Genomic DNA, 27533 nt, shown 5'->3' with positions numbered 1-27533 from the left:
TATTTATTATAAATTTAAAATATAATTCATACATTGAAAATGTTTATTTATTACGAACTTCGATTATAATATAATTTATATTTTATATAATAATAAAAATTCCAGAAGTGAAGTGCACGGAAGACAGAAAGGCAGGGAAACAGGACTCAACTAGTAGTAGGGAGGAGTACCAGCTGTACGTAGTGGCAAAACGGTAAAAAAACATGAGAACCATGTCGTTAATGGAAGCTTATAATAATTAAAATTGTATTATTATTGTTTTACACAACGAGTTGAAGATCCAGGTTCAAGTTTGGCATCTGAATCCCAATACGGAACCCAAAATTAGCTCGATTAAATCCAAATCTGAGAGAAGCATTGATTGGTACGGTAATGGCGGAAGGGAAGGAAGAGAGTAAATCTAGCGAGGAAAGTGTGAAGCTGTTCGTAGGGCAAGTGCCGAAGCACATGACCGAACCCGAACTGCTTGCAATGTTCAAGGAGTTCGCGCTCGTCGACGAAGTCAACATAATCAAAGACAAAGCGACTCGTGCTTCCCGAGGTACCATAATTCCAATCTCGTATTCTCGGACATTACTATTGTTCTCGAGCGTGCGCCACTTGTCTCGCTTCTTCCAACCCTAATTTTCCGTTTCGCCTCGCAGGTTGTTGCTTCGTAATTTGTCCGTCAAGGGAGGAGGCGGATAAGGCCGTCAATGCGTGTCACAATAAAAGGACGTTACCCGGGGTTGGTACTTTACTTGGTGCTGCTGCTTTTATCTTTATTATTTCTTATTTTTATTTTAATAAATTTTGTTTGTTCTTGTGTTGAATGTGATGGATGCGTTTTAATGGAATGGTGTGATTTGAATGCTATAATACTAGTTATTGATTGACGCTGACGAGTGTTTGTTGGGAATGAGTTAGTGTTTTAATTGGGCAATAACATGTGTCTAATTCTAGCAATTTATGCGGTGCTACTTACTATATTTGGGGTAACTGAATCAACTCAATCTTAACAGCTTTTAAGTGTTTTGCATTGTGCTGTATTTTCTCCTCTCCGGGGCTTATTTGTATTTGTAAGTTTGGATTTTGATGAAAATCAATTTTGGTCGGATGGATTTTTTTTTGTTTTTTGGGGACAAGGGGTGTGGTTGAGTTTATAAAGTGTCACTGTTATATTGAACAGAAAAGCAAATTAATGAATGAATATAGAATTCAATTTTATGAACTATTTTTCATTATTGTGATATATCCATTTATTTTACTTACAAGAGCATCTCGAATGGAAGTACTGATATGAGTTGTTTAATTCTAAGCAACGTTGTTTAACCTTTTTTCCCGCTGAAGCAGATGACATGACTTTGCTTATATAAACAACCGTTGTTTAATAAATTTATACCATAAATAGAATATTTTTCAAGCATTGTAGGACCCACTAAATTAAGTTAATCACTCACTTCAACAATCTTAGCATTGGAGTGAAGTTTCATGTAGAGTGTTTAAATCTATGTGGAATTGTAAGACCCACAAAATTATGATTAGTAATTCATCTAAACAACTATGCATCGGAGAGGCTCTAATTGTGCATTTGACTTATCACATTTTGTAATTAATTAATAAATACATTTCTTGCAATGTGAGTGGATGCATCATGTAAACTTTCATTCATTTTCAAAGTGCTGGGTTATTACAATTCTTGTTACCCTTTAAGGTTGAGAATTTAAGGGTATGTTTTTTATTTTGTTTTAAAAAAGATTCGTGCTGTTTCCACCACTTGCTGCATAAGCATTCCATAACGGGTAACAGAGTGTTTTACACTGGTATATTTTCTTAAGTCATTATATTCGTAGTAATCGATATTGGTTTGGTCTGAATCTAACATGCACTAACAATTAAGCACTTGCGCCCATTCACATATGTAATATTTCTGCTAGGTATGCAGAATTGAAAATAAAATATCTTACCTTTCTAAAATTATTCAATTTGATATCCAATTTTCTTTCCCCGAGCTCCTTTTGGAATTTTTTATTTTTTGGGGGTGGGGTGGGGAGGGGGGCTGAGAGGTTCATTTTATAAAGTATTGATGCAGCAGCCTTATTGTCTCTGCCCATGAGACTCTTGGTAAATGGTAGCATCTTTTGTGATCTAAATATGCATAAAAAGTAAAAAACTGAAAACAATTGAATTTTTTATATATTGGTAATCCAAACTCCAAAGCCTTGGTAATAATGTTGAGGAAGTTATTGCTTTAGTAACCATGTGATATGATACTATTCTCATTCTGATTTGGAACATCCTGTTTTTCTGTGTCCAATTCAGGCATCTAGTCCATTACAAGTGAAGTATGCAGATGGGGAGTTGGAAAGATTAGGTATAAAATGTTTTTATTATTTAATGAAAATTTTGTTCAGCTGATAAATTTCTTTGCATGTGCAAGAATTGCTTTGTGCTATATTAAGGTCATGCCTTGATAAGTGTTTTTTTGTGGCCCTTGAATCTAGAACACAAACTCTTCATTGGCATGCTTCCAAAGAATGTTTCTGAAGTTGAAATATCTGCTCTTTTCTCCAAGTATGGAACTATAAAGGATTTACAAATTTTAAGAGGCTCTCAGCAAACGAGTAAAGGTGCTGATTTCACACATTAATCAATCCTTTATTTAAGGCCTTGGTGTTTCTTAACTGCATAGAGTTATTCATAGTTCTCTTATTTTGTGGTAGGTTGTGCATTTTTGAAGTATGAAACCAAAGAACAGGCTCTTACTGCTTTGGAGGCAATCAATGGAAAGCATAAAATGGAGGTCAGTGTTTACTAAAACCATCGCCAGAATTTTTAACACATCTTTTAATTTGGTACTGGTGCAGTTGTTTGAGTATATAATGAATGTGTTAAAAAGTTTCAGCTATTACATACTTTATTAATGGAGGGAAGGAAAGAATTAGATTTGATGTACAGGATAGGATGAAAGTATATTGTTAGCTGATTGATAATATTTAGCAATTTAGTTGTACTATGTTAATTTTGCTGATGCAATGTATGTGTAGACATGGACTATTTTAGATTCAAAACATGTTTTTGGTTCCTTGTTTGTGGTAGAATGGAAAAGTGCATGCCTTTAAACTCAATTACAATTTTAGTTGTAAATGGTGTTTGCAGTATTTTGGATCTTCAAGCGGCATTCAGCCACGAAATCCTGTTGGTGAGGGACGTGAACATTTAATCATGTGTCTCAGATTTCATTGTAGATGCACAAATACTTATTATTTCAATTTTTTTTATTGTTGTCTCAATTTGTAAATCTAAGACTGCCTTTGTTCCCTACATTGGTTTGTATAAGATGATGCTCAGGCTCAGGCTTGACTCATTATTTATATGGCAGGCTCGAACTGGATCCAAGCTTGGAAAGGGGAACTCAAGCTATTGCTTGTGATGCTCATTATATGCTTGCAATAAAATGTGCCCAAGCTGAATAAATCTCAAGATTGGGGTTGTTTCAAATGCACAATCCCTTATGCATGGTTTCCATCAACATATATATAATGACAATATATACAAAATATATAAAATATTTGAATTAAAGCTCATAAACTTGCACCTCATTTGTTCACAACTAATTGGATTAGGATTTACTAAAAAATCACATTTCCTCTTGGCAACTAATCTTCCAGTGAGATTACCTATCAAATACGAAGCTTCATCTAGACATTTTTGTATAGCGCTGAAGTCATTGGCTTTTGTTTGCTTGATATGTTTCTCCACTCATACATGACAAAGTCACTGATATTGCTAACTCGACAAGTATATTAATTCAGATATTTGCAATATGATATTTGTTGTCTTCCATAGGGTTCAAGTGTTCCCTTAGTTGTCAAATGGGCTGATACTGAAAAGGAAAGACAAGCTCGAAGAGCTCAGAAAGCACAGTCCCAAGCTTCTAATGTACCACATACTGATTCTCAGCACCCATCATTGTTTGGAGCCTTGCCTATGAGTTATGTTCCTCCGTATAATGGATATGGTTATCAGGTTAGTTCTATCAGGACTATTTTTTAGCTTTTTTTCTTCTTAATCCTTGCAGTCTTTATTCTGCATAATTATGTCTTCCAATCAGAAACCATTGCATTTGTGTATTAATGTTAGTTTCCATGCTTAACTTCTTCATAGGATATTTGTGATGCTAATCATTTTCTCTTGATAGGCTCCTGTAGGTTATGGGCTGATGCCGTACCGCATGCCACCGATGCAGAGTCAACACGGTTACCATAATATGATGCCTCACATGAATCAAGGAAATGCATTACGGCCTGATCTTGGCCCCAATATGAACCCTAGAAACTATCATGTGCCTCCTGCAAGTTATGTTGGCTCTTATCCTGCTGTGCCAGGTCTACAACATCCTATGGCATATCCTACAGGAATGATTAGTCCAAGGCCCATGAATACTTCTCCTGGTTCAGTTTCACCTGCCAGTGGAAATAACAACCATGCTGCATCTTCAGGTGCCAGCAAAAATTCTGGGGGTCAGGCTGAAGGTTGTTATCTAAATCTTATGTGTGCTCAAGTATAAATGATTGTGTTCATTTATGCTTGATACACGTATATTTATGTTTAACCATCACTCTTTACTTTACAACAAGAAATGTTATTTTGAAAATTCTATTTCTAATTATTATTTTTTTTATTTTCTGACTCAGGACCACCTGGTGCCAACTTATTTATTTATCACATACCTCAAGAATTTGGAGATCAAGAGCTTGCTACTGCTTTTCAACCATTTGGTAGAGTTTTGAGTGCTAAAGTTTTTGTTGATAAAGCAACCGGTGTTAGCAAATGTTTTGGTAAGCTTATGCTCCGTTTATTAATGACTTTGATGGGTTTTGTGTGGAGCTTGTGTTTGATGATGAGCTTGAATTTGCAGGGTTTGTAAGTTATGATACCCCAGAGGCTGCTCAATCTGCCATCAGTATGATGAATGGATGCCAATTAGGAGGTAAGAAATTAAAGGTCCAGCTTAAGAGGGATAACAAACAGGGTAAACCTTACTGATGAAGCTGAACAATGGAATTTTGTACAATTCACATTGTAATTCATGACCCATCTGATGTTAATACAATTTGTAATTTGTTGTAACATGAAAGTTCAATTAGACATTGATTATTAATTTATTGATTTTTCCCTCAACATCTCTTGATTGTATAATCTTTTTTATAGTTCCACCCAGGTCCAGGATGTGAGGATAACGTTTTGTTTGGCTCCCGTAGACAGTAACGCTTTACGGATTTAACTGTATTTTCTTGTGTACAATTTTGTACATGTAGTGAGGAATTTGTTTACCCCAGCCACTGTTCGTCGTTGACTGTACTAACCAATTGTAAGCAACATTGATCTATTCTCAAAGTAACAATGTTCCAATAAGACGAAACACGTGGCACGTAAAATAAATGTGTACTTTTATTACAAAATTTGAGATGCAACATTGAATTAATAGTGGGGCTTGGGATAGATCTATAAAAAATTTTGGTTCGATTTTTATTGTGGTCGTATTGCATTGCCATTATGCATTAAGGATTTAAGGGGGAGTTTAGAAAGTGTTTTTGCTTAATGTATTTGAACTAAATTAAATATACAATGGTTGCCTAATTTATTTGAACTATGAAATAAGTTAAGATCAATGATTAAATATGTGATTTTTATATTATTAATATGGTATTTTAACCAATTGAACTAATAAATTAATTATATTATAAAAATAATTAATATCATATATATAACATTAAAATTTCTAATAACAATTAATTTTGATATAATAATTCTCTTCGAATCTGATTCTTCTCTTTTTGGGCCGTAATTGCTGTGAGGTTCATGTTTGCACTGATTGGTTTTCTAATCAGGAGGAATCTTCTCACTGTGCCTCGTTTTTCATTTTGTATGTTCCTCCTCCGAGGGATCTGTTAGTGGATCTGCAGTTTTTGATACCGCATGTTGTTTGTTGTTTGCTTTTGTTTAATTGTTTAAATCAATGAATTAAATTATTAAATCTTATTTGAACTTTAATATTTATATGATAAGGTAAAGATACTCAATTTATTAAAAGTAATTAATTATGTGTTAATAATCTTCATAGAGCAAAACTTGAAAAAAAAAGAGCTTTTAATTAACTTACTAAGTCCAACTAATTATTTTTTTAAGTTAATCCAACTCATCTTAAAATACTATTTTTTTCATTATTTTACTGACTTTCCAATTTAAAGTCTTAATTTGTTTTAAACTATTATTTTACAATAAATAAATATCAATTATATTTTTAATTTACATTATTAAAATGAGTAAATAATATATTAAATAGAATTTGGATATTTTATAATACTTATACTTTAAACTTAACTTTTTAAATTCTAAATTATAATTATATATTTATTAAATATTGAGTAAAAAAGGTTATGTATTAATAATCTAAAATAATTTTACACCGTCATTCGATCATATTTAATTATGTATAATAAGTTTGTAGACTTTTATAATATATATTTTAATAGTCATTCTAACGATGATTTGTGATTAAATGATAATATAAAAATAATTTATATTATTAGTGTATGATTATTAAACTCTTAAATATTTTAAATTAATTATTAAATACTTTTTAGTATAATTCAACAATATTAATTTTATTTTAAATAAATAATTTTATCTTCAAAAAAATATTATTGAACATTAATTTATTCAAAATTAGATATAAGTGATATTAAAAGTTGTAGAGAGAAAGTACTGATCAGATAATTCTTTAAATATTTAATGTTGTTGACAATTCAACTATATTCCCTCTAAAAAAACAATTCAAAACAATTCAACTATATTTAAATAGACTAAGGATAACCCATTAAGTGCATTGAAAAGTGAGAAATGACTAAATCAAACACATATTTCACCTGTTTGTAGTTTGTATATATAAGAAAATTTAGGCTTTTAAAGTTAAAGAAAAATATACTATATGATTTAAACAGCTATACATAAATCAGTATAATCTACTGTTAATTTGAAGGATATGCATTCTATTTTAATCATCCTATGCAGGCATAAATCAGGAACACCATAAACTTGATTAAGGCATCTTAGGTTTTGCTGATGGCATTGACAATTGCCCACACGCTTCATAGATGTATGCTGGCTGCCTAGTGCCTTCCACAAAAGTCAAGCTTGCCGATTATCATAACTTTCCTTTTCCTTTTAATAACCCACCAACCATGGTCCCATTTTGTTTAATTAATTTCTTCCTAACCTGATTCAATAACCACACCCACGTTGCCTACTTGATGTTTTACGGCCATTTTTTTTTTCTAAAAGGAAAATGCTGTCTACATAATTTTTTGAAAGACAAAATGAAAAACCTTTGGATAGGGTGTGGGTGGATAAAAAGTTCAGATAATCACACATCTAATTTTTATTATATACCAAAAGAAAACAAAAACCAAAAAGAAATAATTATAAAACACATAGTTGATTGAAATTATACATTCAAAAAAAGATTTTACACTTTTCATTTTTTCCGTATAATATTTCATTTCTTCGTATCCCGAAGAAACTGAAAGTAGAATCTGATGCAAGCATGACAACCGGAACAGCGAAACTTATTAATTCACAGATGTAGAACAACTCAATGATGATAATTTCCTTTCAATGGATACTTCATTAATTAGTTTATTACTTCATTTAACAGTTCTTATGTCAAGTTCAATTGTTTACCGTGAATCACAGGGTGTCTTCTTTTAGCTTTTTATGTTACTTTTTTTAATCTGGTATAAGCTACTACCAACCCCGTTCTCTTTTTCCCGCGGCAGATTAGTTCCTTATATTGAAGTCTTTTCCTTGTGGTGCAATTGGGATTTGGGAAGCGCAACAGAGGTCAAAAGTGACCAAAGATTTTTCTAACCTGGCTGCCTTAAGTTTCATGCAGCCCATAACGACGTGTTCGAATATTTTGACAACAAAATAAGCCTACACACCAACCTAAGGTAGATTGGAGAATGTCACAAACAACTTAGTACTTAATTTTTGCCTTAATAATAGCTTAGTCTTTAAACTTCAACTAACAATGTCTAATTTTCTAAAATGATTAACACGATAAGACCAATAATCTTTTAAACAAACGCTTCCCATGTTTGATACAGATCCAAACCAATTCAAACTCTCGTATTGGACTTGTACAAAAAATTCCAAGATGATATTAGAACATAATAACCGTTACTTTTGAGGTAATTTGAAAACAAACCCCACATGAAAAACAGGCACAGCCGAAAAAGAAAATTTCAACACCTAGGAACAAAATTCAATAATTTTGTAAAAAGGTCATACACATAGATCCAACTTAACTAGAGAGAGCCATGAATTTTGACACCTAGGGGCTGATAGAGTCAAAAGCTATATCCTGAAGGGTTTAAGATATCATGTATACTGAAATTAATAATAATAAAAAACGTGGCTATGAAGATAGTTCCCATTTATGTTTCATTCATTATCTTGGATTTCTTCTAGAAGTGTGTTGGAACATGTCTCTATTGCTATTGGACTAGTTGCTATCCCTCTAGAAGACCATAACAAATTTGGGGCAAATCCTTCTCCTTTAGTAATGATTATTGACTAGTTACTTCCATAGAGGCCAAGTCTTATAGAAAGATTGCCCCGTCACTGTCACAAAAAGTATAAAGTATCAAACAAGACACCCCAAAAGTTTTTGCCTTTCGATTTCACTACTATTTGAGTGGCTTGGAGAAGCCCTTGTATTGTGTTGGGTACAACAGTTGCAAAAATTTTCAAGGCATAAAAAGCAAAACATTCCTTCTTGGTAGCTACAAGGTCGATGGACATGATGAAGAATAGCCCTTGTGATGTCTCTTCTTCTTCTTACATGCTTATTGAGGCCAGTGGTGACTCTGAAGCTGATTGGAACCCCTTTGCTATGGGTGAACATGCTTATGAAATTGGCAGAGCAGATGATGATGCTCAATCTTGCATCTATGATGATTCTGAGACTTGTAATGCTGCTGATGAACTCAATGGATATGATGAGTCCTGGAATAATGATGATGATGATGCTGAAGACGAGAAGAAAGATGATGTTATTCATCATGGAACTTCATATTGTGATGATGATGAGATGCAGCAACACCAGAAGTCATGTGTGTCTGATGATTCTGGCCAAGAATTTGTGGATGAGATGGAAAAGAACAGGCTTTTCTGGGAAGCTTGCTTGGCATCTTGATTATGTTTGTTGGAACTTCTTTATTTTCTGAATCAATAATGTTCTGGCTTCACGAGTATGAAGAAACTTCATAGGGGCTGCTTAGCTTCGCCAGTATATATTCTTTTTTCTTTTAACAAAGATAGGGGTCTATTAAACTTGTCTAAAAGATAAAAGCTTTCAATTGTATGTATGCCTAAAAAACTAATTTGTTCACACCACAATAAGGTTCATGCGTCTTTCCTGTAATCGCTCCCCAATTCATCGTGGAACATACATACATAGATTACAACTTCATTCTAATACCTTCTTACCTGAATTTCTTGTCAAATATTTGATATGTTGGTTAATACATCGTGGAATAATATTTTATATTATTCAACAATTGCCTTTTACTTATTATAGCTTTGATTATGTAGCATATACTCTTGTACAGTATAATTTTGCTACAGAATTGTTTGATTCAGTTATCTTTGAATTTCAGTTGATCACCTATCCCGGTTAAGGTCCTCAAGGAGATTCGGGAAAATTGAGTACTGTAAAATACCCTTGGTTTTCTTCAGTGACTTTTTTTTATCTGGGGAAGCATGGCACAGGGGTGAAGCAGGCTTTATGGGTAAGAAGGTTTTGAGTTTAGTTTAGGCCCACCGATTATCTTGGTGAACTTCTGAAGTTTTTAGTTAATAATAATTGCAACATAATATGTGATCTTCAGGATAATAGAAAATCAATTACGGTCCAACTCAGTTTACTATTATATTATTACCAGGTACGATGATGGACCATTCAAATTTCACACATTATCAAATGCTAGTATCAATGTGTTAGCATTAAAAAAGTGTATTTTATTTGGTCAAGTTGGTGGACATTCATGAATTGGGTTAGTGAATGATAATTGCAATATAATATGTCATCTTCAGAATAGTTGAAAATCAATTGCTGTCCAACTCACAGTTTAACCTTATATTATTACCTGGTATGACGGAAAATTCAAATTTTTCACAATAGAATTAACCTCATAAATATTACCTGGTATTATTACCCCCATGAAATTTGAACAAAGATAACTAACACAATACTTTCTGTTCCATGAACAAAGATAACCAACTCTTTTGGAGTTGCTCTAATGTTTCTTAAAGGGGAGGCTCTTCACATTATCGATTAAAAAATTGTTGAAAAAGTCAACTTAAATTTCCAGTGTATTGTAAATTGATGAAATTTAATATTTGACTCAGAGTCTACATTGATCTTTGAATGAAGTACTTCAAAGATGTTGAAATTGTGAGAATAATAAATTGACACTTATTTATTATGAGAAGAAGCCACAACCCATCACTAACTAATAAGAGGAGTTTTTTGAAGAGTTATTTATAACTTTTTATTACTCATGTGTGTGGATACTTAGTTTATAGGGTGATTTAACACTTGGAGTGAATATATGTTTTAATCACTCATTTGATCTCAATACTTGGAAAATATTTAGTTCTAGTTTTTATTCTTAGATATTATTCATTTTAATATCTACGCATACACTTTTTATTTCATTATAGTCCCTACAATTTTGGACATGCTAAAATGAATTAAAAAAAATTAAATAGAGGCTAAAACAAATGGCTTGTATGTGTAAGAACTAAAGTATAAAAAATTATGTAACTATAAAAATCAAATAAGTAATTTTATAAAGATATATTTATTGTGATATTTCCACGAGTGCAGGTAAAAAAAGTATTGAACCACACAACAGTTCTTTGTGATGTGTGCTTTTGTGTGTTTCCAAATTCAATGCTTATTGTATGCTGTTTTTCCCACAAGAATAGAGGGTGATATAATATATGGCATTCGAATCATGTTACTACTGTGAAAGGAATTCAACATTTATCTACCAGTAATGTAATCGGAATACATACATTATCACCAAATTTTGGTCATGCACAGATACGAACAAAGCAAGCACCATTTCATTCTAAACCAATCTCCCTATTCCCTAAGAATTCATCAATGCATACAACTTCCATGTTCCCACCTATGTGAAATTAGAAAATACACTTAGCTACTCCCTCAAATACCCATCCCATCTAGTACTGGGACATACAGAATCAGGTCAAATTCAGCCCTAAACTGAACATAACCACTGCTCACAATCTACAACAAACACTTCCTACACCGTGTAACAAATTAATTTACACAAGCAACCCTGCTGGTAGGGACAAAATCTAAAACAAGGTACTTAAACACTGCTTAAAAAATACACTCAGTTCTTAACTAGATGCAAACAGTGGAACTAGTGAAACGGAATCTGTAAACTTATCAATCATCTCCACATCATTGGTGCTTGTACTTTCTATTGATGGACTACTTGTGTCAGCATTTGATTCCTCAGCAGTCAAAGTTGTTCTTGAGTCATTTTCATAGGAGGGACTCGAGCACGAATCCACAGTTTTGATATCAGTAAATGTTAAAGCAGATTCCAAGTTGTAGCCGGAGCAACTCTTGGGGCTCTCTAACTTCTCTTGCAAATACCCTGCAGGTTCTTCTGAGAATCTTTTTGTTTTCTCATCCAAACGCTTCAAGAAGCATTCCACTATATCGCTTACTGATGCATCAGCTTCCCCTTCTTCTTCACTGGCATGACTGTAGTTAACATCATGATCATGATCATCATCTGACTTGGTCTCTCTCAATTCACCACTGGTATCCATTTCTTGCTGACTATCATAGTCATCCTCAGACTGATGATCAGATGAAAGAGATGACATAGGTGAATATCCTGCTGCAGCTGTTTCTTCGCGTTCTCTAAGTGTCTTCAATATTAGGGTCTTTAGTAAATTCATCACTTGGACCGCATGCATCAGAGCAGTTAGTGGATCAGACATCTGTTTCAAGAGAAAAATAAAATATGTGAATAAAAAATACTAGATTTCCAGTTTGCATAGTTATCATCATATGAATACATGCTAATGGTAACAAGTAACAACGTCATAGTAAAGATGTTACATGTATAATTAAAATATGAGCTCATTAAGCATACATGTAACATACCTGAGTCATATTTGGAGCAAAAACCATAGCAATGTTTCTTGCATCCATTTTGTTATAATCTTCTTCTGCTACAACATCAGACATGAGATCAATAGCCCAGTTGAGCAAGGCTGATTCAGTTGGCTTTAGCTGTTTCACAAGCTCAACAGATTCTTCTTCTGTGTTGCACTCAAGAACTTGCTCAGGGGAAAGTCCATCTAGCACTCCTGAAGGAAGTTCCCTGAACCATGCTTTAATTAGGCCTGCCAAACAGTGGACATCAATGTCATCTGGCACAATGCCCTTATTCAACTGCTCCCTCAAATGCTCCTCTTGACTGTTTTCTGGATTAATGCGAAATATGCCTTCAGCCTGAAAATTTATTGAGAAGAGACAACAAAAATGATAGTCAATGACCCAATCATAGTCAATGGCTCAAATGACAAAGTATATCATAATATTGGTACCTACCTTTAGGCCATCCTGTGAGTATAATCGATCTTGCATTAGCAGTAGAATAGTGGGGACGCTGTTTCCTTTTGAATCATAGGAACACTGCATTGATTCTGCTGAGACGCCAAACACACTAACACTGCAATTGATGATAGAAAATCAGATTAGCATATGGATGAAGATATATAATCTTGCTAGATGAGGTTTAGGAAAGAAAAAATACATGAACCCCAAACCCAAACACATTCACAAGCTTCCTCACTTTGCAATTACACAAATCAAAGAAACTTGATTCAAACTAATTGCAAAAAATGTCTTGCTTTCATTTTCCGAAGTATTACTGTATACGCAAAAGCCTAAGAACATAAGATAACTTTTAAATCCGTCATTACCGTTAGGTACTTTTTCAGCAAATAAAGGCAAACCTAAGAAAATAAGGTAACTTTTAAATCCTACATTACCGTTATGCAATTTTTTCAGCAAATAAAAGCAAACATTAATTCGCTTTTTAATGCAACTATCATAAAGGTTAAAGCTTAATTTCCTTTTGAATGCAACTGTCTAACTTTTTAGTATTGCATCCCCCACCCCCCCACCCCCCCACCCCCCCCCCTTCCTTCACTTTTCTTTCACGCAACGGCTGAAAAACCTTATCGAAGAATAACGCGCATTCCTCCATCTATCTAGCGTCAACACACACAGTAAAAATGTAGAAGAGCTTCTTGCCATCAAACTCTCTACTTCATAAAATCCCAGCACAATCTCGAGTTTGAGTTCTAATATACAGCTTTGAAGTTTATAGTAATCCTATCGAACAAAATTTTTTCTCCTGTAAAAAAAACACCGGTAACCTCGTACAAAAAATAAAATAAAAAAAATGTCCTACCTCCTTAGAGGGAAACAGACCCAGCAACGATAAAATCTCTAAGTACCAAAAATGAAAAAAAAAAAAAAAACTTTGAGCATTTTAGCGAAGCCCATTTGAAAAAAGTGAAGAAAGAAATAGTACCTAGCACTGGGAACAGGAGCGGGGACATGAACCTCTAACTCAAGAGGAAGACCCAGAAAGCCATTGAAGCGATCGAACGTGACATGACTAACATGCTTAACGTTTGTGGGCCATCCGATCTCCATGGGATGATGGACGGCGGAGATTACATCGTCGGGACTGTCCACGCTGCAGGCCACCATTGACTTCCTCAGCGCCGCCAGCAGAAGCGCCACCGGTGACGCCGGGTTCTGCTCCTCTTCGCCGGCGGCGGCTCTCCGGCCCTTCCCGACAGCAGCGCATCCGCCACCGTTGGTCACCACCACTTGCCCTGTCATCCTTATCTTCTTTCAAACACACACACACACACGCTCTATCTCTCTATTAGAGTGCACGAGTGGAGAGAGAGATTTTTATTGGGGAGTGGAGAGAGAGAGAGATTTGAAATTTGAGGATGAGTTTGGCAATGTGGGTTTTGTTGGGTTGCATTGAAGTTGTTTGCTAGTTATGTAGGTGTGTCTGTGTCTTGCGAACTTTGAACTCCAACGGCCACTCGTTTCAAATTTTTTGTTTGAGGGGCTAACTTTATGTATCTACAGTACTCTGTCTTTTTTGACCTTTCTCTCCATACGCAATTATCACTAACTGCCACTGAACATTAACTGCACCTTTGTCTTTAATCAACTCTTATACTACACCCTTTGTTCGGATTAATTATAATTAATATACTAGTAACCAATTGCTTCTTTAAATTCTCTTAAAAGAGTTGCATTAATAAATATTTGAATTAACCATCATTTTGGTGCCTGAAAATACATAATATTGTGATATTAATTCTTAAATATAAGAAAATTTTAAATAATTTTTTTAAAATTTTCAATTATTTTATCTAAGTTTCTAACTTAAACCTATGACTGCTATTTTGATTCTTAAACACATGTTAATACTATCGTTTGAGTTACACATATTTTTTTGGGATTTTAGATTAATTTGATTGATGAATTACATTTTCAAATGTTTATTTAAAATTTTCTTAGTTTTAAAAACTTTTGTCTCAACACTTTAAACATTTAGAAACTAAAATGTGGTAATTTACTGTAATATTTTTTTAAAATGAATTTATTAAAAAAAAGTAATTTATATGTATATAAAGTATATCTAACACTTCTGTCATATATGTCAATTCTATGATAATGATTTCTCGTCTCTATCAAGGGTATTTCCATTACTACTCTGCAAAAAGGAGACAATTTTGAATAATGGGCTATTTTGTTCTCTTTCGCCTTGCATTTTGTACTCAAACATCGGCATAATCATGAATAAAAAAATCATCTTCCTAACATTTTTAAACTGAGTTTGTTTTTTTCTTTTACCGCTCCACTATGTCAAACAAATATGGTTCGAATCTTAAATAATACTATAAGGTCATCAGAATATTATTTGTTAAATCTTAAAACAGCATAACGGTTTAAAAGATTAGAACAGTATATTCTTATTCTTATGGGAACAATTCATAGGCTGACATAAGTGCCTGGGTAAAGGAAAAGAATTCGTTCACAATATAGTTTCTATTATGAAAATGAAAAAGTGATCTCGTTTGCTACTTGCTGGTTTGTGAGCCAGCTAAAACAATTACCCAACATGCATCAATGTGAAATTAAGGCATCAAATTTGGCATGTGTACAACTATTTACCATACTTTCAATAATTTGGATATAAAATCACTGAAATCAGTAACGTGCTTTCATTTAATACACAACACAAGTCGCTAATAGTGATTTGATTTGTCCATCAAAATGATGAAAATTTAGAATTTATGAACATCATTAAGCTCTTGTACTTTATACTTAGACGATTGATGTGTGGTTGGCACAAGGACAATTTACCAAATTCCAATAAATCATAGAAAGACATCATCCCATCCCGTCCTTGACAACGAAATTCGAATTTTATGGAAGACCGTTGTAAAAGAATATGATCGTTCTTTTATGAACACTTTCCTTGCTGTGTAGGAAATTGCTGCTTCATCTTCTTATCGGAGACAACTTTTGCATGTCCAACTAGTATGAATCTTTACCAGATTCTAAATGCTTTATGAGAAACGAGATGCACGTATAAAATGTTTACGTTACAACCTTTGCACCACCCAGGAAAATAAGAAAAGTATTTGCTCACGGTGCTACTACTTACTCACGAACGATTTTGTTTTATTTTTGTCTAGTACTACTACCCAGTATTCACAATTGATGAATTGAAGGGCCTAGTGTCTCGAGAAAAGATAAAAGTGGGTGGGTCCTAAATAACCGTGATAAAAAAGAACACAATTACCCCTATGTTGGGTAATTGTGGACCCATATGCCTCAGATAGATTAACATGGGATTGAGATGAGACACTTGGGGACTGACATGGGACGGGCCATAAAGCTTCAACCCACTGATAATAGGACATAGACTAAAATACAGTGGTAGTATTTTTAGGAATTCAATTGATATATGATAGTGGTCAATAAACATATATGATTTCTAAAAGCTTACATGTTGACATTGACTATTCAGTTTATACCTATATAAATTATCTAATTTTGGTGAGGGATTGATGTTGAATTAAAAAAAACTAAGGGAAGATGTAAAAAATGAAAGTTTTCTTAGCCAAAAAAAGAAGTAATCCTTAATAGCATGTAGAAATGTGGGTTTTCTGTCTCCGACCGAGTTTGTTTTCTTCTAATTGGATCAAAATATTTTAACAAAAATTGCATTTTGTGCACATTCATTTATAATATGTAAAATAAATAAATAAATTTAAGTCTTGTCACACATTTTTCAGTCATTTTTTTTCAATGTCCCTTATTTTTTATTTGCTTCTCATTCCATCCGTATTGTTTTTCAATTATATTTTCTATAAATATAACATTATCAAACCTACTGATAGGGATTGCATGTATGGTAACATGTTAAGTCAAACACATACAGAATCATTCAGGTGAATGTTTATAATTCGAGGTTAATTTATATAACACAGATTTTTCGTTATGTGTGTGGTATTTTGGTCAAAGGCCTCGTATACTGAGAAGATTGTTTATGTCGATGAAATGAGTATAGGGCCAATGGAGCGGCTCCTCTTGTTATTTGAAGGGGCCCATGGACCCTGCCCCAACCCCAAGTTTCAGGTTCAGATTTTGGTTTTTGCGTGTACTTTGCTATTTTTTTGTTTGAGAAAAAGAAAATTTAATTGAACTCTCCAAATAATTGTTCTTTAACACCAATTTGTTCCTTGGAGAGGCCTAACCAGAAAGTCGAGTTTTGAACGAACATATATAATTGTACATACACACATAATATTTTTCGAATAATAGGGCCCTACTATGCCCTATGAATGGGTTCCTGGGCATATATACAATAATTTTCTTTAAATTAAAATGTTGCTGAACACATCTTTATGCTCATGTACTGTAGCTTAGCTGTAAATGTAACCCTGTTTCAAATCTCTGGTATTTGTGATTACTTATTTATTTATTTAAAAATTTCAACACGCGGCTTTCCCTCAAGAGTGAAGAGAGAGGGAACCAATGGGCCAACGCCCTTGAAAATCAATAAATTAAAAGCAAGAAAATAAATTACTTTCTAGCTCATTTAAATAATTTTAAATTTGATGAAAAATTATTTTATTATTTTATGGCTAATAAATTATAAATTAATTTGTCTAATTTATAGTTTATTATCTTGAAACATATATATATATTTTTTATTTTATTTTTAATTAAATATTTGATCTTTAAAACAATTAATAATAACTTAAATTAATAAAAAAACTAAAATTATGAATACTTAAAATACATTTTTTTTATTATTAAAAATATACAGATTACATAAATATTTTATTTTATTTTATATTAAAAAATAAAAAAAATTATAGGGACTAAAAACAAAAATCACTTTATTTGCCAGGATACAAAATATATTTAGATCTTAATAAAATTATTTATTTAAATAGCTGTAAAATGACATAAAATGATATATTTATATGAATTTGATTTTTTAATGACAGCTTATATAAATTTATTTAAATGAGTATTTCCTAGTTGAAGTCTTAAGCAACCATGTGCCGTGGGACAAGTATATAGACGACAAACTTGTAAGAACAACTTGTGGAGAAACGAATGTTTGCGATGCCTTTGACATACATAAGATTGACTTGGTTGCTGAATTTTCTAAATCCTTTGCACTGGCTTGCAAATTTGCAATAGTTTAGTCGTTGACATTCGATCACGATAACAACCAGAACAATTTATACAACTACCTAACGTATATAGATATCTTCTAACATCTAATTTGTTGTCGTTGTTGCTTGTGGGACAAAACAACATACATGGAGCTCAAACTATACTTTCAATTGAGTATTGAGCGGTCGCATGATCAACACGAATCCTCTACATCATTGTGAATAACCTTCTAAATAACCTCCTAAATCCTAATCATTTGCAACTTAGTAAATTTTTACCTCCATAGCAACCTTTTATTATTTGTACCCATATAGTAATCTGCATTTTTTTTCTTCTAAATTATATTAATCTGCTTATACATTCCACTAAATAAAATTTGTTTTTAGTTTTTACAATGATTTAGTCTTGAAATTGGAGCAACTGATCAAATTGTTTCTTAAAATTAATAAAATGGCAAAATTATTTTTGAAATTATAATCCTGAAATTACAAATCATCAATCAATTAAGTTTCTTTGATATTCAATAACGATATCTTACATTGTTTAAAAGACAAACACGTTAAATGTTTGAGTAATAGTCAACTCGACACACATATACTATTATCACATCATACGATAGAAATGATAAAAATATTGGTGTAGTAATAATAAGTTGTGTGAAACATACATGATGTACGGATTCAACTTTTTAACAAGACTATGATAGTTTACTGATGGCATTTGCTCTATAGATAGATCATAAAACTAATGTAAAATGAACAGAGAACAAAGATGTAGAGAAGGAAAAAAGTGATTATTATTTCACTAATATTTCTATCATTTTCATGTTTATCATGCAGCAATCACATATATGTATGTAGTTGGTTGTTACTCGGACACTTAACAAGTTAATTTAGTGTTATTAAGATGACACTAGCTAACAACAGATGAATTAAATTGATCGATTATTTATAATTTTCCAATTAATTTGACCGATGATTAAAATTTGAAACAGTGAACTGATTTATAGTTTATAATGTCTATATTAATTACTGAAGTTATCTTAAAATGTTTAGGAGTCTATATGACACATCACTGAGTAGCACCCAATCAATTGCCATGTACATTTAACTTGTAAAACTTTTCCTTCTGTACCCCCCAAAAAAAAACTTGTAAAACCACACAGATTCATCAGCAAGTCGCTGTTAGAGATTAGAGGACTAGAACTTAGTCAAACCCAAAAAGAAAGTTTAAAAAAGGGTTGACCTGAGAAGCTAATGACAGGGAAGAGCATACGTGCAGAGTGCTGGCATATTGTAACCACTGTAGAATTGAGCAACGTATTCAACTCCTTCAACACAAACTCAACAAAATTAAAAGAAAAGGAAAGGAAAATCTCTTTCAACACAAACTGACTTTATTATAGAGTGGCATTACCAATTAAGCCAAATGTTTTAATTTTAAAAAATTTAATTATATCCTCCCAGACTAATGGTAGGTGAGATTATCTTAATGCAACTAGATACATACATGGATGCAATGATTGAAGTTGCAATTAATTATATATGGTTGAACTTGAACCTGGTATGGGCATAAGTACCTTCCTTCTCAAATTCATCTTTCCTACACGATTTAATATTATAATATGTAATGCTTAACTGGTTTTGCTACATTAAAATGACATGGAATGCCTATAAAAGGGAGAAAATGCATTGTAGTTATGCATTGCAGTCACTAGTTAAGACAATTGCTTAAAAGTGAGCAAAGGGTTTAATTAACCAATAAACATGAAGATGAGATTTTTTCTTGTAGCTTGTTTGGCAGTGTTCTGCATCCTAGGGGTTTGCCAAGGAGGCAACCTCAGAAAGAAATTCTACAAGAAAACATGTCCTCAAGCTGAGGAGATTGTTAGGACGAAAATCCAGGAACATGTCTCTGCAAGGCCTGATTTGCCTGCCAAGTTGATTAGAATGCATTTTCATGATTGTTTTGTCAGGGTAAACATTCCTAGTCCTATAGCTCTGTATGAATACTAATTACACCCTATGTGCATCATTTCAAATTTAAATACAACAATGCTAATTTCCATGCAACTTTGTTTTAGAGCTACATATATAATTATTCACATGACATGGTTGTAAACGACATTTCAGGGTTGTGATGGTTCAGTTTTGCTGGACTCCACTGCCACCAACACTGCAGAGAAGGACTCCATTCCCAACTTATCTTTGGCTGGCTTTGATGTCATAGATGACATTAAAGAAGCATTGGAGGCTAAATGTCCCGGAACTGTGTCTTGTGCTGATATATTAGCATTGGCAGCTAGGGATACTGTTTCTGTCAAAGTAAGCTAAAGCTAACCATAATATATAGTACACAATTTGTGTATGTTTTCATGTAACATTAGTTCATGCATGTAGCTGATTGACAATATTTGCAGTTTAATAAGCCAACATGGGAAGTACTTACCGGTAGAAGAGATGGCACAGTATCCATAAGTGGTGAAGCCTTAGCTAATCTGCCAGCACCTTTCTTCAACTTCACCCAGCTCAAAGAAAGCTTTGCTAGCAAAGGGCTTACTGTGCATGACTTGGTTGTATTATCAGGTACATTTAATATTTTATAAACTCAATGTTAAACATAAATAATATTGCCTCCATTCCTTTTTATAAGAAACAAGTTATAGTGTAAATACACTATAACTTATTTCTTATAAAAAGATATTAATAATACTACTAAGAACCAGATTTAGATGCAGTATCTTATATTTTAGAACTGTTTTTACATTTTGAATTGGAATTTTGTTTTAGTAATTCATATAATGAAAGTTTGCAATATTAAATGTGTTAACTAAGGTTAATTACTAAGATTAAACTTCAATTTTTAATTGTGCAACGTTACTTAAAACATTCAAGGAACTACATCCATTTTTTTTTATTTCCAAATACTAATGGCAATCAAGGAATCACCCAAATTATCAGAGCAAAATCATCTATTAAAAGGGACTAAATTAACCTATTGGCTATGTATGTATATATAGGAGCACACACAATTGGGATAGGTCACTGCAACTTATTCAGTAACAGGCTTTTCAATTTCACCGGAAAAGGTGATCAAGATCCTTCATTGAATCCTACTTATGCCAATTTCTTGAAGACAAAATGCCAAGGTCTCAGTGACACCACCACAACAGTAGAGATGGATCCTAACAGCTCAAACACCTTTGACAGTGACTATTATTCTATCCTTCGCCAGAATAAGGGTCTATTCCAATCAGATGCTGCTCTTTTAACAACTAAGATATCAAGAAACATTGTCAACGAATTGGTTAATCAAAACAAGTTCTTCACAGAGTTTGGACAGTCAATGAAGAGAATGGGAGCCATTGAGGTCCTCACTGGCTCTGCTGGGGAAATAAGGAAGAAGTGCTCTGTTGTCAACTCTTAATTAAGAGTTGTTTGCATGCTGGTTTTAATTTGGTGTGTCTCTTTTTCTATATTTTTTTGTCACAATTTAATGTGGGTTGCAAAGCCGCTAAAATTTGTTTTGTGATATACCTTCAAATGGGAGTGAAAAATAAATGAAGGCTATGTTAAATTAATGGTGTCACCTTTTCTTCATTGACTTAACATTTAATATATGTACTTAGTATATAATATATTTTTCATGTACTTCCTCCATTTTATATTGATTTTCGTTTTAGCATTTAAAAAGAAAATTTATATTGATCATCATTTTTAATTTTCAATAAAATATTAAAACTTTCTTTTCAATTTCACTCCTAATAAATATTTGTCTCAAAATACTCACTTTAAACTTAAATATAAGTAAAAAAAATGTCTTTTAAGTTTGGTGGACTTAAAGAATAATCACTAGAAACGTTTTAAGCAAATTGAAGTCTTAATAGTTTATTATTATTATTATTATTATTATTATTATATATAAAAAGAAATGTGATATAAAATTTTACACCATCTTTTAATTATAATGTGTTGGTGACAATTGAGAAAACATCTTATAAAAAAAGAAAAAAAAAACTTATTATTATAGTAAATTATGATTAAATGATTAGATTTTAATTTTCTATATATATATTCAAAACCTAAGGGACACTACGATGTATATTTTAACTAGTAAAATTACTCAGATTCATCAATAACTCGCTGGTAGAAGACTAGAGAGTAGAGAGGAAAGTAGCGGAACTATAAATTTTTATTAGTGGGGACAATAAAGTTTAAATGACCCGTGAAGCTAATGCTAGTGAAGAACATGTCTTCCCTCGTGTTTAACTCTTTTAACAGAGGGTTAGAAAAAAAATATTTGGACACTCAAATGCTTTTTCAGCCCTAGAGAGGAAAGGAAAAAAAAAGTACAACAGGTAACATGATAAGTAGGAAGAAAAAATAAATTTAAAAAATTACAAATATTGATAAAGTGTTTAAAATTAAAGAGTGTTCAAATATTACGACTCCCACAAACTTTATATAGAGTGTCGTTCCGAATTTAATCACTTTTAATGATAGATATCCTCTCAAACGAATTTTATCTTACTGCAACTAGATAAATACATGTGAGGGCACAAGTTCCTTTACAAATTAATCTTTCACATAATTTAATATTATAAACTTCTTTCTCTCAAAATAAATGTTATGTTTAAAAATAATTATCCTAAAATAAGTATTAGGTTAATTTTTTAATATATTATTAATACCAAAAGTTAATTTTATAAAATTATTATTCTTTTTCATCTATGTATTAATTTTCCTTAATTTATATAACATTTATTTTGAAATGAAAAAAAGGATGTATTACTTATTGTATCTAATGAATGTAATATATAATTAAGTTTAAAAATATTAAAAATACTATATTTATATTTGTAATATAATATAATTTAAAGTAATATACAATTATTAAATCTTTATTAAATGCGTGACTTTTAATATTATATATATATATATATATATATATATATATATATATATATATATATATATATATATATATATATATTAAAAACTATTACTAATTATTGGGTGGGTACAAACCTAAAGTTTCATCTTTAAACACAACTAATAGAAATCTTATAACTAGTAAAAAAATTTAATCATTTATTAGATTTATTTTGACTTCTAATAAGGATATGATATAATTATCGGTTGTAAGATTAATTTGATGGTTGAAATGTAAAGTTTAAGAATTAAAGAGAAGAAAGGATGGAAAGAGATTGTAATTTCAAATTTTCATTTTAATATTCTAATAAAAACTAATTATTAACATTAATTAATAAAAAATGATATAATTAATTTCATTTAATAAGGATATCATCTTAATTAGATATGGTAAATGTAGAACTTTTAGTCAATTATCATGGACCTCAGCCCGATGTGGAATTCAAATAATAGACACTCCATTTGTGAATCATGCGAGGATCTCCTCGTTTTCATCCTTTCCACTCTTTAACACACTTATTCTCAAGAAAATGAATGTGCGGACAAGCTTGCTAGATTGGAAGCTTGTTTCTAGCTTTTATTAGTTTTTTTTTCCTATAGATATTAAATATCTATCAATTTTATTAATATTAATTTTTATTAAAAAATTTGAATGATCATTTTTAATGAATTTTTTTAATTCTATTCACAGATAATTTTACTGAAATCTTGTCCGGTTCATGTAAATTTTTCTCTCAAGGTTGATGCCATATGAACTTATTTTTGTCCCGTTGTAATGTTTTTTTTTGTCTTTCTTTACTGATAAAAAATCCGGACATATAAATATTAATTAAATGCATATATAATTATTTAATACATTAAATACATACCTCGAAATATTAATTATATTTAATAATAAATAATACTATTTATTATATTATTAAATGTTCACCAAAAAATTTATTTTATTATTAAATATAGCATTTATGAAATATAATACTAGTATTAATGCTTAACTTTGTTCTGATAAATTAAAATGACATCCTCTATAAAAAAAAAAAAAATTAAAATGACATAGAATGCCTATAAAAGAGAGCAGATGCAGTTGTAATTAAGAGTTAACACAAGTGCATAACATAGAAGTGTCACTGAGGGATTAAACATGAAGATAAGATTTTTTCTTGTAGCTTGTTTGGCAGTGTTCTGTGTCTTAGGGGTTTGTCAAGGAGGCAACCTCAGAAAGAAATTCTACAGGAAATCCTGTCCTCAAGCCGAGCAGATTGTTAGGACCAAAATCCAGCAACATGTCTCTGCATGCCCCAATTTGCCTGCCAAGTTGATTAGATTGCATTTTCATGACTGTTTTGTCAGGGTAAGCATTTCTAGCTCTTTATCAATATTTACACCCACTGGCTGAGCTTGAGATAAATTAAGTTTTGGAGGCCCCGGCTAAAATAGTTAGAATTTTAATACCTATAACTATTTAGATTATATTTTAATGACACTTCTCAAGCTTCTTTTTAATTGCAACTTCTAAACTATCATATGCTACTTAATAAAAATAATGGAAAAAATAAATGTAAAAATTATGTGATTAAAAAAAATACATTGGAAGTGTTTGTTTCATGTAATCTTATTAAATTATCAGGAATACAAAGCTAGAAATATATATTCTTGTGTTTTGTTAGAAGGTAATTAAAAAATATTGTTAGACATAACTCATTTTTAATAATTTAGTTTGTACATGTTTCTCCGTCTTTTTATTTTAGGTAAAGGGATGAGAATCTTATATTGAATGCTTAAAAAATAATTCCTCGTTTTTTTTCTTATTCAACCTCATTTGTTTATTTATTTAATATTTTTATTTTTAAATTAAAATAAATTTAAAAACATTCCCATAAATTAAAAATATGTGCCAAATATCTTTGATGAGAATAAGATTCCTAAAAATAGCATTCCCAAAAATATTATTTCTGAAAATATAATCAAATCTGTGAAACAAATGCTCAATTATTTTTTTTACATAAAACAATATATGCATTGGAATGCCTATAAACTTTATCTAAATTTTTTCAACAAACTAAAGAGAATATAATATTTTTGCCAAAATTATAACACAATTGGCACAAAAAATTTGTAGAAAAAATCACAAGAATACCACAAAAATATATAGGCAATTTTTGCATAAAAAACTGTATTTTAAGTTATGTTGTATATGTTTTCGATAGTAAAATGAGATTATAAAAGTTATAGTTTTTTTTTTGAAAAATGAATTTTTTTTATGAAAACATAATTAATTAATGAAATAGTAAATATATAAAAATGTTATTAATAAGGGTCTTAAAGTTCAATATTAATATAAAATCATCTATAAAAATAACTTTAAAATTTTTGTATACTCTTTCAATTATTTAAAACCATTAATTTATTAAGGAACGAATAACTTTAAAGAATATCTGAAAACAATGTAACTTTTTATTAATATCCAATAAAAATTGAAATAATTATATATAATAATAATAATAATAATAATAAATTTGTGGAAATTTTTGGGGGTCATGCCCCATTCATGGAGAACTAAACTCCGCCACTGTTTACACCCTATGTGTGTCATTTCAAATTTAAATGTAACAATGCTAATTTCCATGCAGCATGTTTTGGAGCTACATATATAATTGAAACAACATTTTCAGGGTTGTGATGGCTCAGTTTTGCTGGACTCCACTGCCACCAACATTGCAGAGAAGGATGCCATTCCCAATTTATCTTTGGCTGGCTTTGATGTCATAGATGACATTAAAGAAGCATTGGAGGCTAAATGTCCCGGAATTGTATCTTGTGCTGACATACTAGCTTTGGCAGCTAGGGATTCTGTTTCTGCAGTCAAAGTAAGCTATGGCTAACCCTCCTATTAATTACTCTATGCCTGCAGATTATAAACACAATTTTAGTTTATATATATATATATACACACACTACAGAACTTGCATATGTTTTCATACAATAATGTTAGTTTATGCATGTAGCTGATTGATGATAATATTTGCATTTTAATAAGCCTGCGTGGGAAGTGCTTACCGGTAGAAGAGATGGCACAGTATCCGTAAGTGGTGAAGCCTTGGCCAATCTGCCGGCACCTTTCTACAATTTCACCACGCTCAAAGCAAGCTTTGCTAGTAAAAATCTTAATGTGCACGACCTGGTTGTATTATCAGGTACATTTTATTTTTTTGTCTTGCTTACCTTAATGGACTCATAAGAAATTAAAAGAAAAAAGTATTTAATATAAAAATCACAAGAGAATGTAAAAAATATCATGAGCATAATTTTTTGTTTATCCCAATAAAAATATTTTTACTTTACCTTAACTAGTAATCGAAGAGTTCTTATTAGCATTTTTTTATTTATAAATTCATGCCAAACATGCATAATATTAGTGATAAATAATAAGGACAAAACTTAGATGATGTTCCTTTCTTTTGGAACTGCTTTCACATCAATATTGGGATTTCACTTCAGTGATTCATACAGCACAATCATCTATTAAAATTAGGGGCTAAATTAACCTATTGGCTATGTGTGTATATAGGAGCTCACACAATTGGGATAGGTCACTGTAACTTATTCAGTAAAAGGCTTTTCAACTTCACCGGAAAAGGTGATCAAGATCCTTCTTTGAACCCTACTTATGCCAATTTCTTGAAGACAAAATGCCAAGGTCTCAGTGACAACACTACAACAGTAAAGATGGATCCTAACAGCTCAAACACCTTTGACAGTAACTATTATTCTATCCTTCGCCAGAACAAGGGTCTATTCCAATCAGATGCTGCCCTTTTAACAACAAAGATGTCAAGAAACATTGTCAACAAATTGGTCAAAAAAGACAAGTTCTTCACAAAGTTTGGGCATTCAATGAAGAGAATGGGAGCAATTGAGGTTCTCACAGGCTCCGCTGGGGAAATTAGGAGGAAGTGCTCTGTTGTCAACGCTTAACTAAGAGCTGTTTTCTGGTTTAATTTGCTATGTTTCTTTCATATATTATTTTGTCGCAAAATTTGTTTTGTGGGATACCTTAAAATTTGAGTGAAAAATAAAGGTTGTTATATTAATAGTGTGCCACCTTCTATTCATTCAATTCACATTTAATATATGTAATTAGTCGGTGTTCCCTTAAGTTCGAGACTAAGGACAGTCTCCAAGAGGAAGAAAGGAAATAACAAATTTAAGCCTGAATGTTCTACGTTTTATTTAGTGCCTCTTGATATTTAAAGGCCTATCAAATATATATAATAACCGCAATCCCACTATAATAACCGCACTCTCACTACGATAACCGCTACAATAACTACTACAATAACCACCATAATAACTACTTCTAAAATGACAACTATCCCTATGGCAAGTTTCCATGGCAGAGCATCTTTTTCCTAACATTCCTTAGCCCATCAAAAACACCTTATCCTCAAGGTGTTGGATGCAGAAAACAGAACCTGGATCCCAAATGAAAATGGGTGTAAGAATTAGTGCTTGAAGATGATTGCGGAGACAGAGCCCTTTGACTGCGACGAGAATGGTGAAGAGGAGGAGGAAGAAGGGTTGGTTGAGATTTGTGTCCCTCACCGTGACAGCACACACAATAGAAAGGGAGAAGCGAATGTCAAAGAGAAGGATGCTGCGACTGGATGGCTTTGTGTGGGACCAGTTACTAGCGACTGGGAGGG

At 31.8% G+C, this 27533-nt stretch overlaps 5 protein-coding genes across 5 annotated transcripts; 4 read left to right on the top strand and 1 right to left on the bottom strand.

Annotated features, from left to right (window-relative positions):
* Nucleotides 1-252: 252 nt before the first annotated feature.
* On the top strand, nucleotides 253-5147 carry LOC100813239 (RNA-binding protein BRN1). Its single transcript, XM_003521478.5, has 9 exons — nucleotides 253-541; nucleotides 645-727; nucleotides 2302-2353; nucleotides 2484-2609; nucleotides 2703-2782; nucleotides 3829-4008; nucleotides 4181-4514; nucleotides 4677-4820; nucleotides 4901-5147. The coding sequence occupies exons 1-9, from the start codon at nucleotides 373-375 to the stop codon at nucleotides 5026-5028; spliced, it is 1296 nt and encodes a 431-aa protein (XP_003521526.1). The 5' UTR covers nucleotides 253-372; the 3' UTR covers nucleotides 5029-5147.
* A 3692-nt stretch (nucleotides 5148-8839) lies between these two features.
* Nucleotides 8840-9241, top strand: LOC102660901 (uncharacterized). Its single transcript, XM_006577657.1, has one exon. It carries the CDS (start codon nucleotides 8840-8842, stop codon nucleotides 9239-9241), a length of 402 nt encoding a protein of 133 aa, XP_006577720.1.
* Nucleotides 9242-11156: 1915 nt separating this feature from the next.
* LOC100812700 (rho GTPase-activating protein 2) lies at nucleotides 11157-14178 on the bottom strand. The gene is made up of 4 exons (XM_003521477.4): nucleotides 13701-14178; nucleotides 12710-12830; nucleotides 12260-12610; nucleotides 11157-12093 (listed from the first exon to the last, which is right to left on the bottom strand). The coding sequence occupies exons 1-4, from the start codon at nucleotides 14015-14017 to the stop codon at nucleotides 11479-11481; spliced, it is 1404 nt and encodes a 467-aa protein (XP_003521525.1). The 5' UTR covers nucleotides 14018-14178; the 3' UTR covers nucleotides 11157-11478.
* Nucleotides 14179-19577: 5399 nt separating this feature from the next.
* LOC100775970 (peroxidase 3) lies at nucleotides 19578-21607 on the top strand. Its single transcript, XM_014774313.2, has 4 exons — nucleotides 19578-19875; nucleotides 20032-20223; nucleotides 20319-20484; nucleotides 20919-21607. Exons 1-4 carry the CDS (start codon nucleotides 19666-19668, stop codon nucleotides 21323-21325), a joined length of 975 nt encoding a protein of 324 aa, XP_014629799.1. The 5' UTR covers nucleotides 19578-19665; the 3' UTR covers nucleotides 21326-21607.
* A 2330-nt stretch (nucleotides 21608-23937) lies between these two features.
* LOC100812153 (peroxidase 3) lies at nucleotides 23938-26921 on the top strand. The gene is made up of 4 exons (XM_003521476.5): nucleotides 23938-24181; nucleotides 25503-25697; nucleotides 25868-26024; nucleotides 26399-26921. Exons 1-4 carry the CDS (start codon nucleotides 23972-23974, stop codon nucleotides 26803-26805), a joined length of 969 nt encoding a protein of 322 aa, XP_003521524.1. The 5' UTR covers nucleotides 23938-23971; the 3' UTR covers nucleotides 26806-26921.
* The last annotated feature ends 612 nt before the right edge of the window (nucleotides 26922-27533 follow it).

Source organism: Glycine max, chromosome 3 (genome assembly GCF_000004515.6).
Source record: "Glycine max cultivar Williams 82 chromosome 3, Glycine_max_v4.0, whole genome shotgun sequence".
Classification (NCBI taxonomy): domain Eukaryota; kingdom Viridiplantae; phylum Streptophyta; class Magnoliopsida; order Fabales; family Fabaceae; genus Glycine; species Glycine max.
This window is presented reverse-complemented; position numbering and strand designations above follow the sequence as displayed.

Excerpts from the sequence above, each read along its gene's own strand:
- LOC102660901 (XM_006577657.1), top strand. The coding sequence starts at position 8,840 with ATGGACATGATGAAGAATAGCCCTTGTGATGTCTCTTCTTCTTCTTAC.
- LOC100812700 (XM_003521477.4), bottom strand. The coding sequence starts at position 14,017 with ATGACAGGGCAAGTGGTGGTGACCAACGGTGGCGGATGCGCTGCTGTC. Across the intron at positions 12,611-12,709 it reads ACTCACAGGATGGCCTAAAG|GCTGAAGGCATATTTCGCAT; the intron begins GTAGGTACCAAT and ends ATAAATTTTCAG. Across the intron at positions 12,094-12,259 it reads TTGCTCCAAATATGACTCAG|ATGTCTGATCCACTAACTGC; the intron begins GTATGTTACATG and ends CTCTTGAAACAG.
- LOC100813239 (XM_003521478.5), top strand. The coding sequence starts at position 373 with ATGGCGGAAGGGAAGGAAGAGAGTAAATCTAGCGAGGAAAGTGTGAAG. Across the intron at positions 542-644 it reads AGCGACTCGTGCTTCCCGAG|GTTGTTGCTTCGTAATTTGT; the intron begins GTACCATAATTC and ends TTCGCCTCGCAG. Across the intron at positions 2,354-2,483 it reads TGGGGAGTTGGAAAGATTAG|AACACAAACTCTTCATTGGC; the intron begins GTATAAAATGTT and ends CCTTGAATCTAG.
- LOC100775970 (XM_014774313.2), top strand. The coding sequence starts at position 19,666 with ATGAAGATGAGATTTTTTCTTGTAGCTTGTTTGGCAGTGTTCTGCATC. Across the intron at positions 19,876-20,031 it reads TTCATGATTGTTTTGTCAGG|GGTTGTGATGGTTCAGTTTT; the intron begins GTAAACATTCCT and ends ACGACATTTCAG. Across the intron at positions 20,485-20,918 it reads TGACTTGGTTGTATTATCAG|GAGCACACACAATTGGGATA; the intron begins GTACATTTAATA and ends ATGTATATATAG.
- LOC100812153 (XM_003521476.5), top strand. The coding sequence starts at position 23,972 with ATGAAGATAAGATTTTTTCTTGTAGCTTGTTTGGCAGTGTTCTGTGTC. Across the intron at positions 25,698-25,867 it reads ATTCTGTTTCTGCAGTCAAA|CCTGCGTGGGAAGTGCTTAC; the intron begins GTAAGCTATGGC and ends CATTTTAATAAG. Across the intron at positions 26,025-26,398 it reads CGACCTGGTTGTATTATCAG|GAGCTCACACAATTGGGATA; the intron begins GTACATTTTATT and ends GTGTGTATATAG.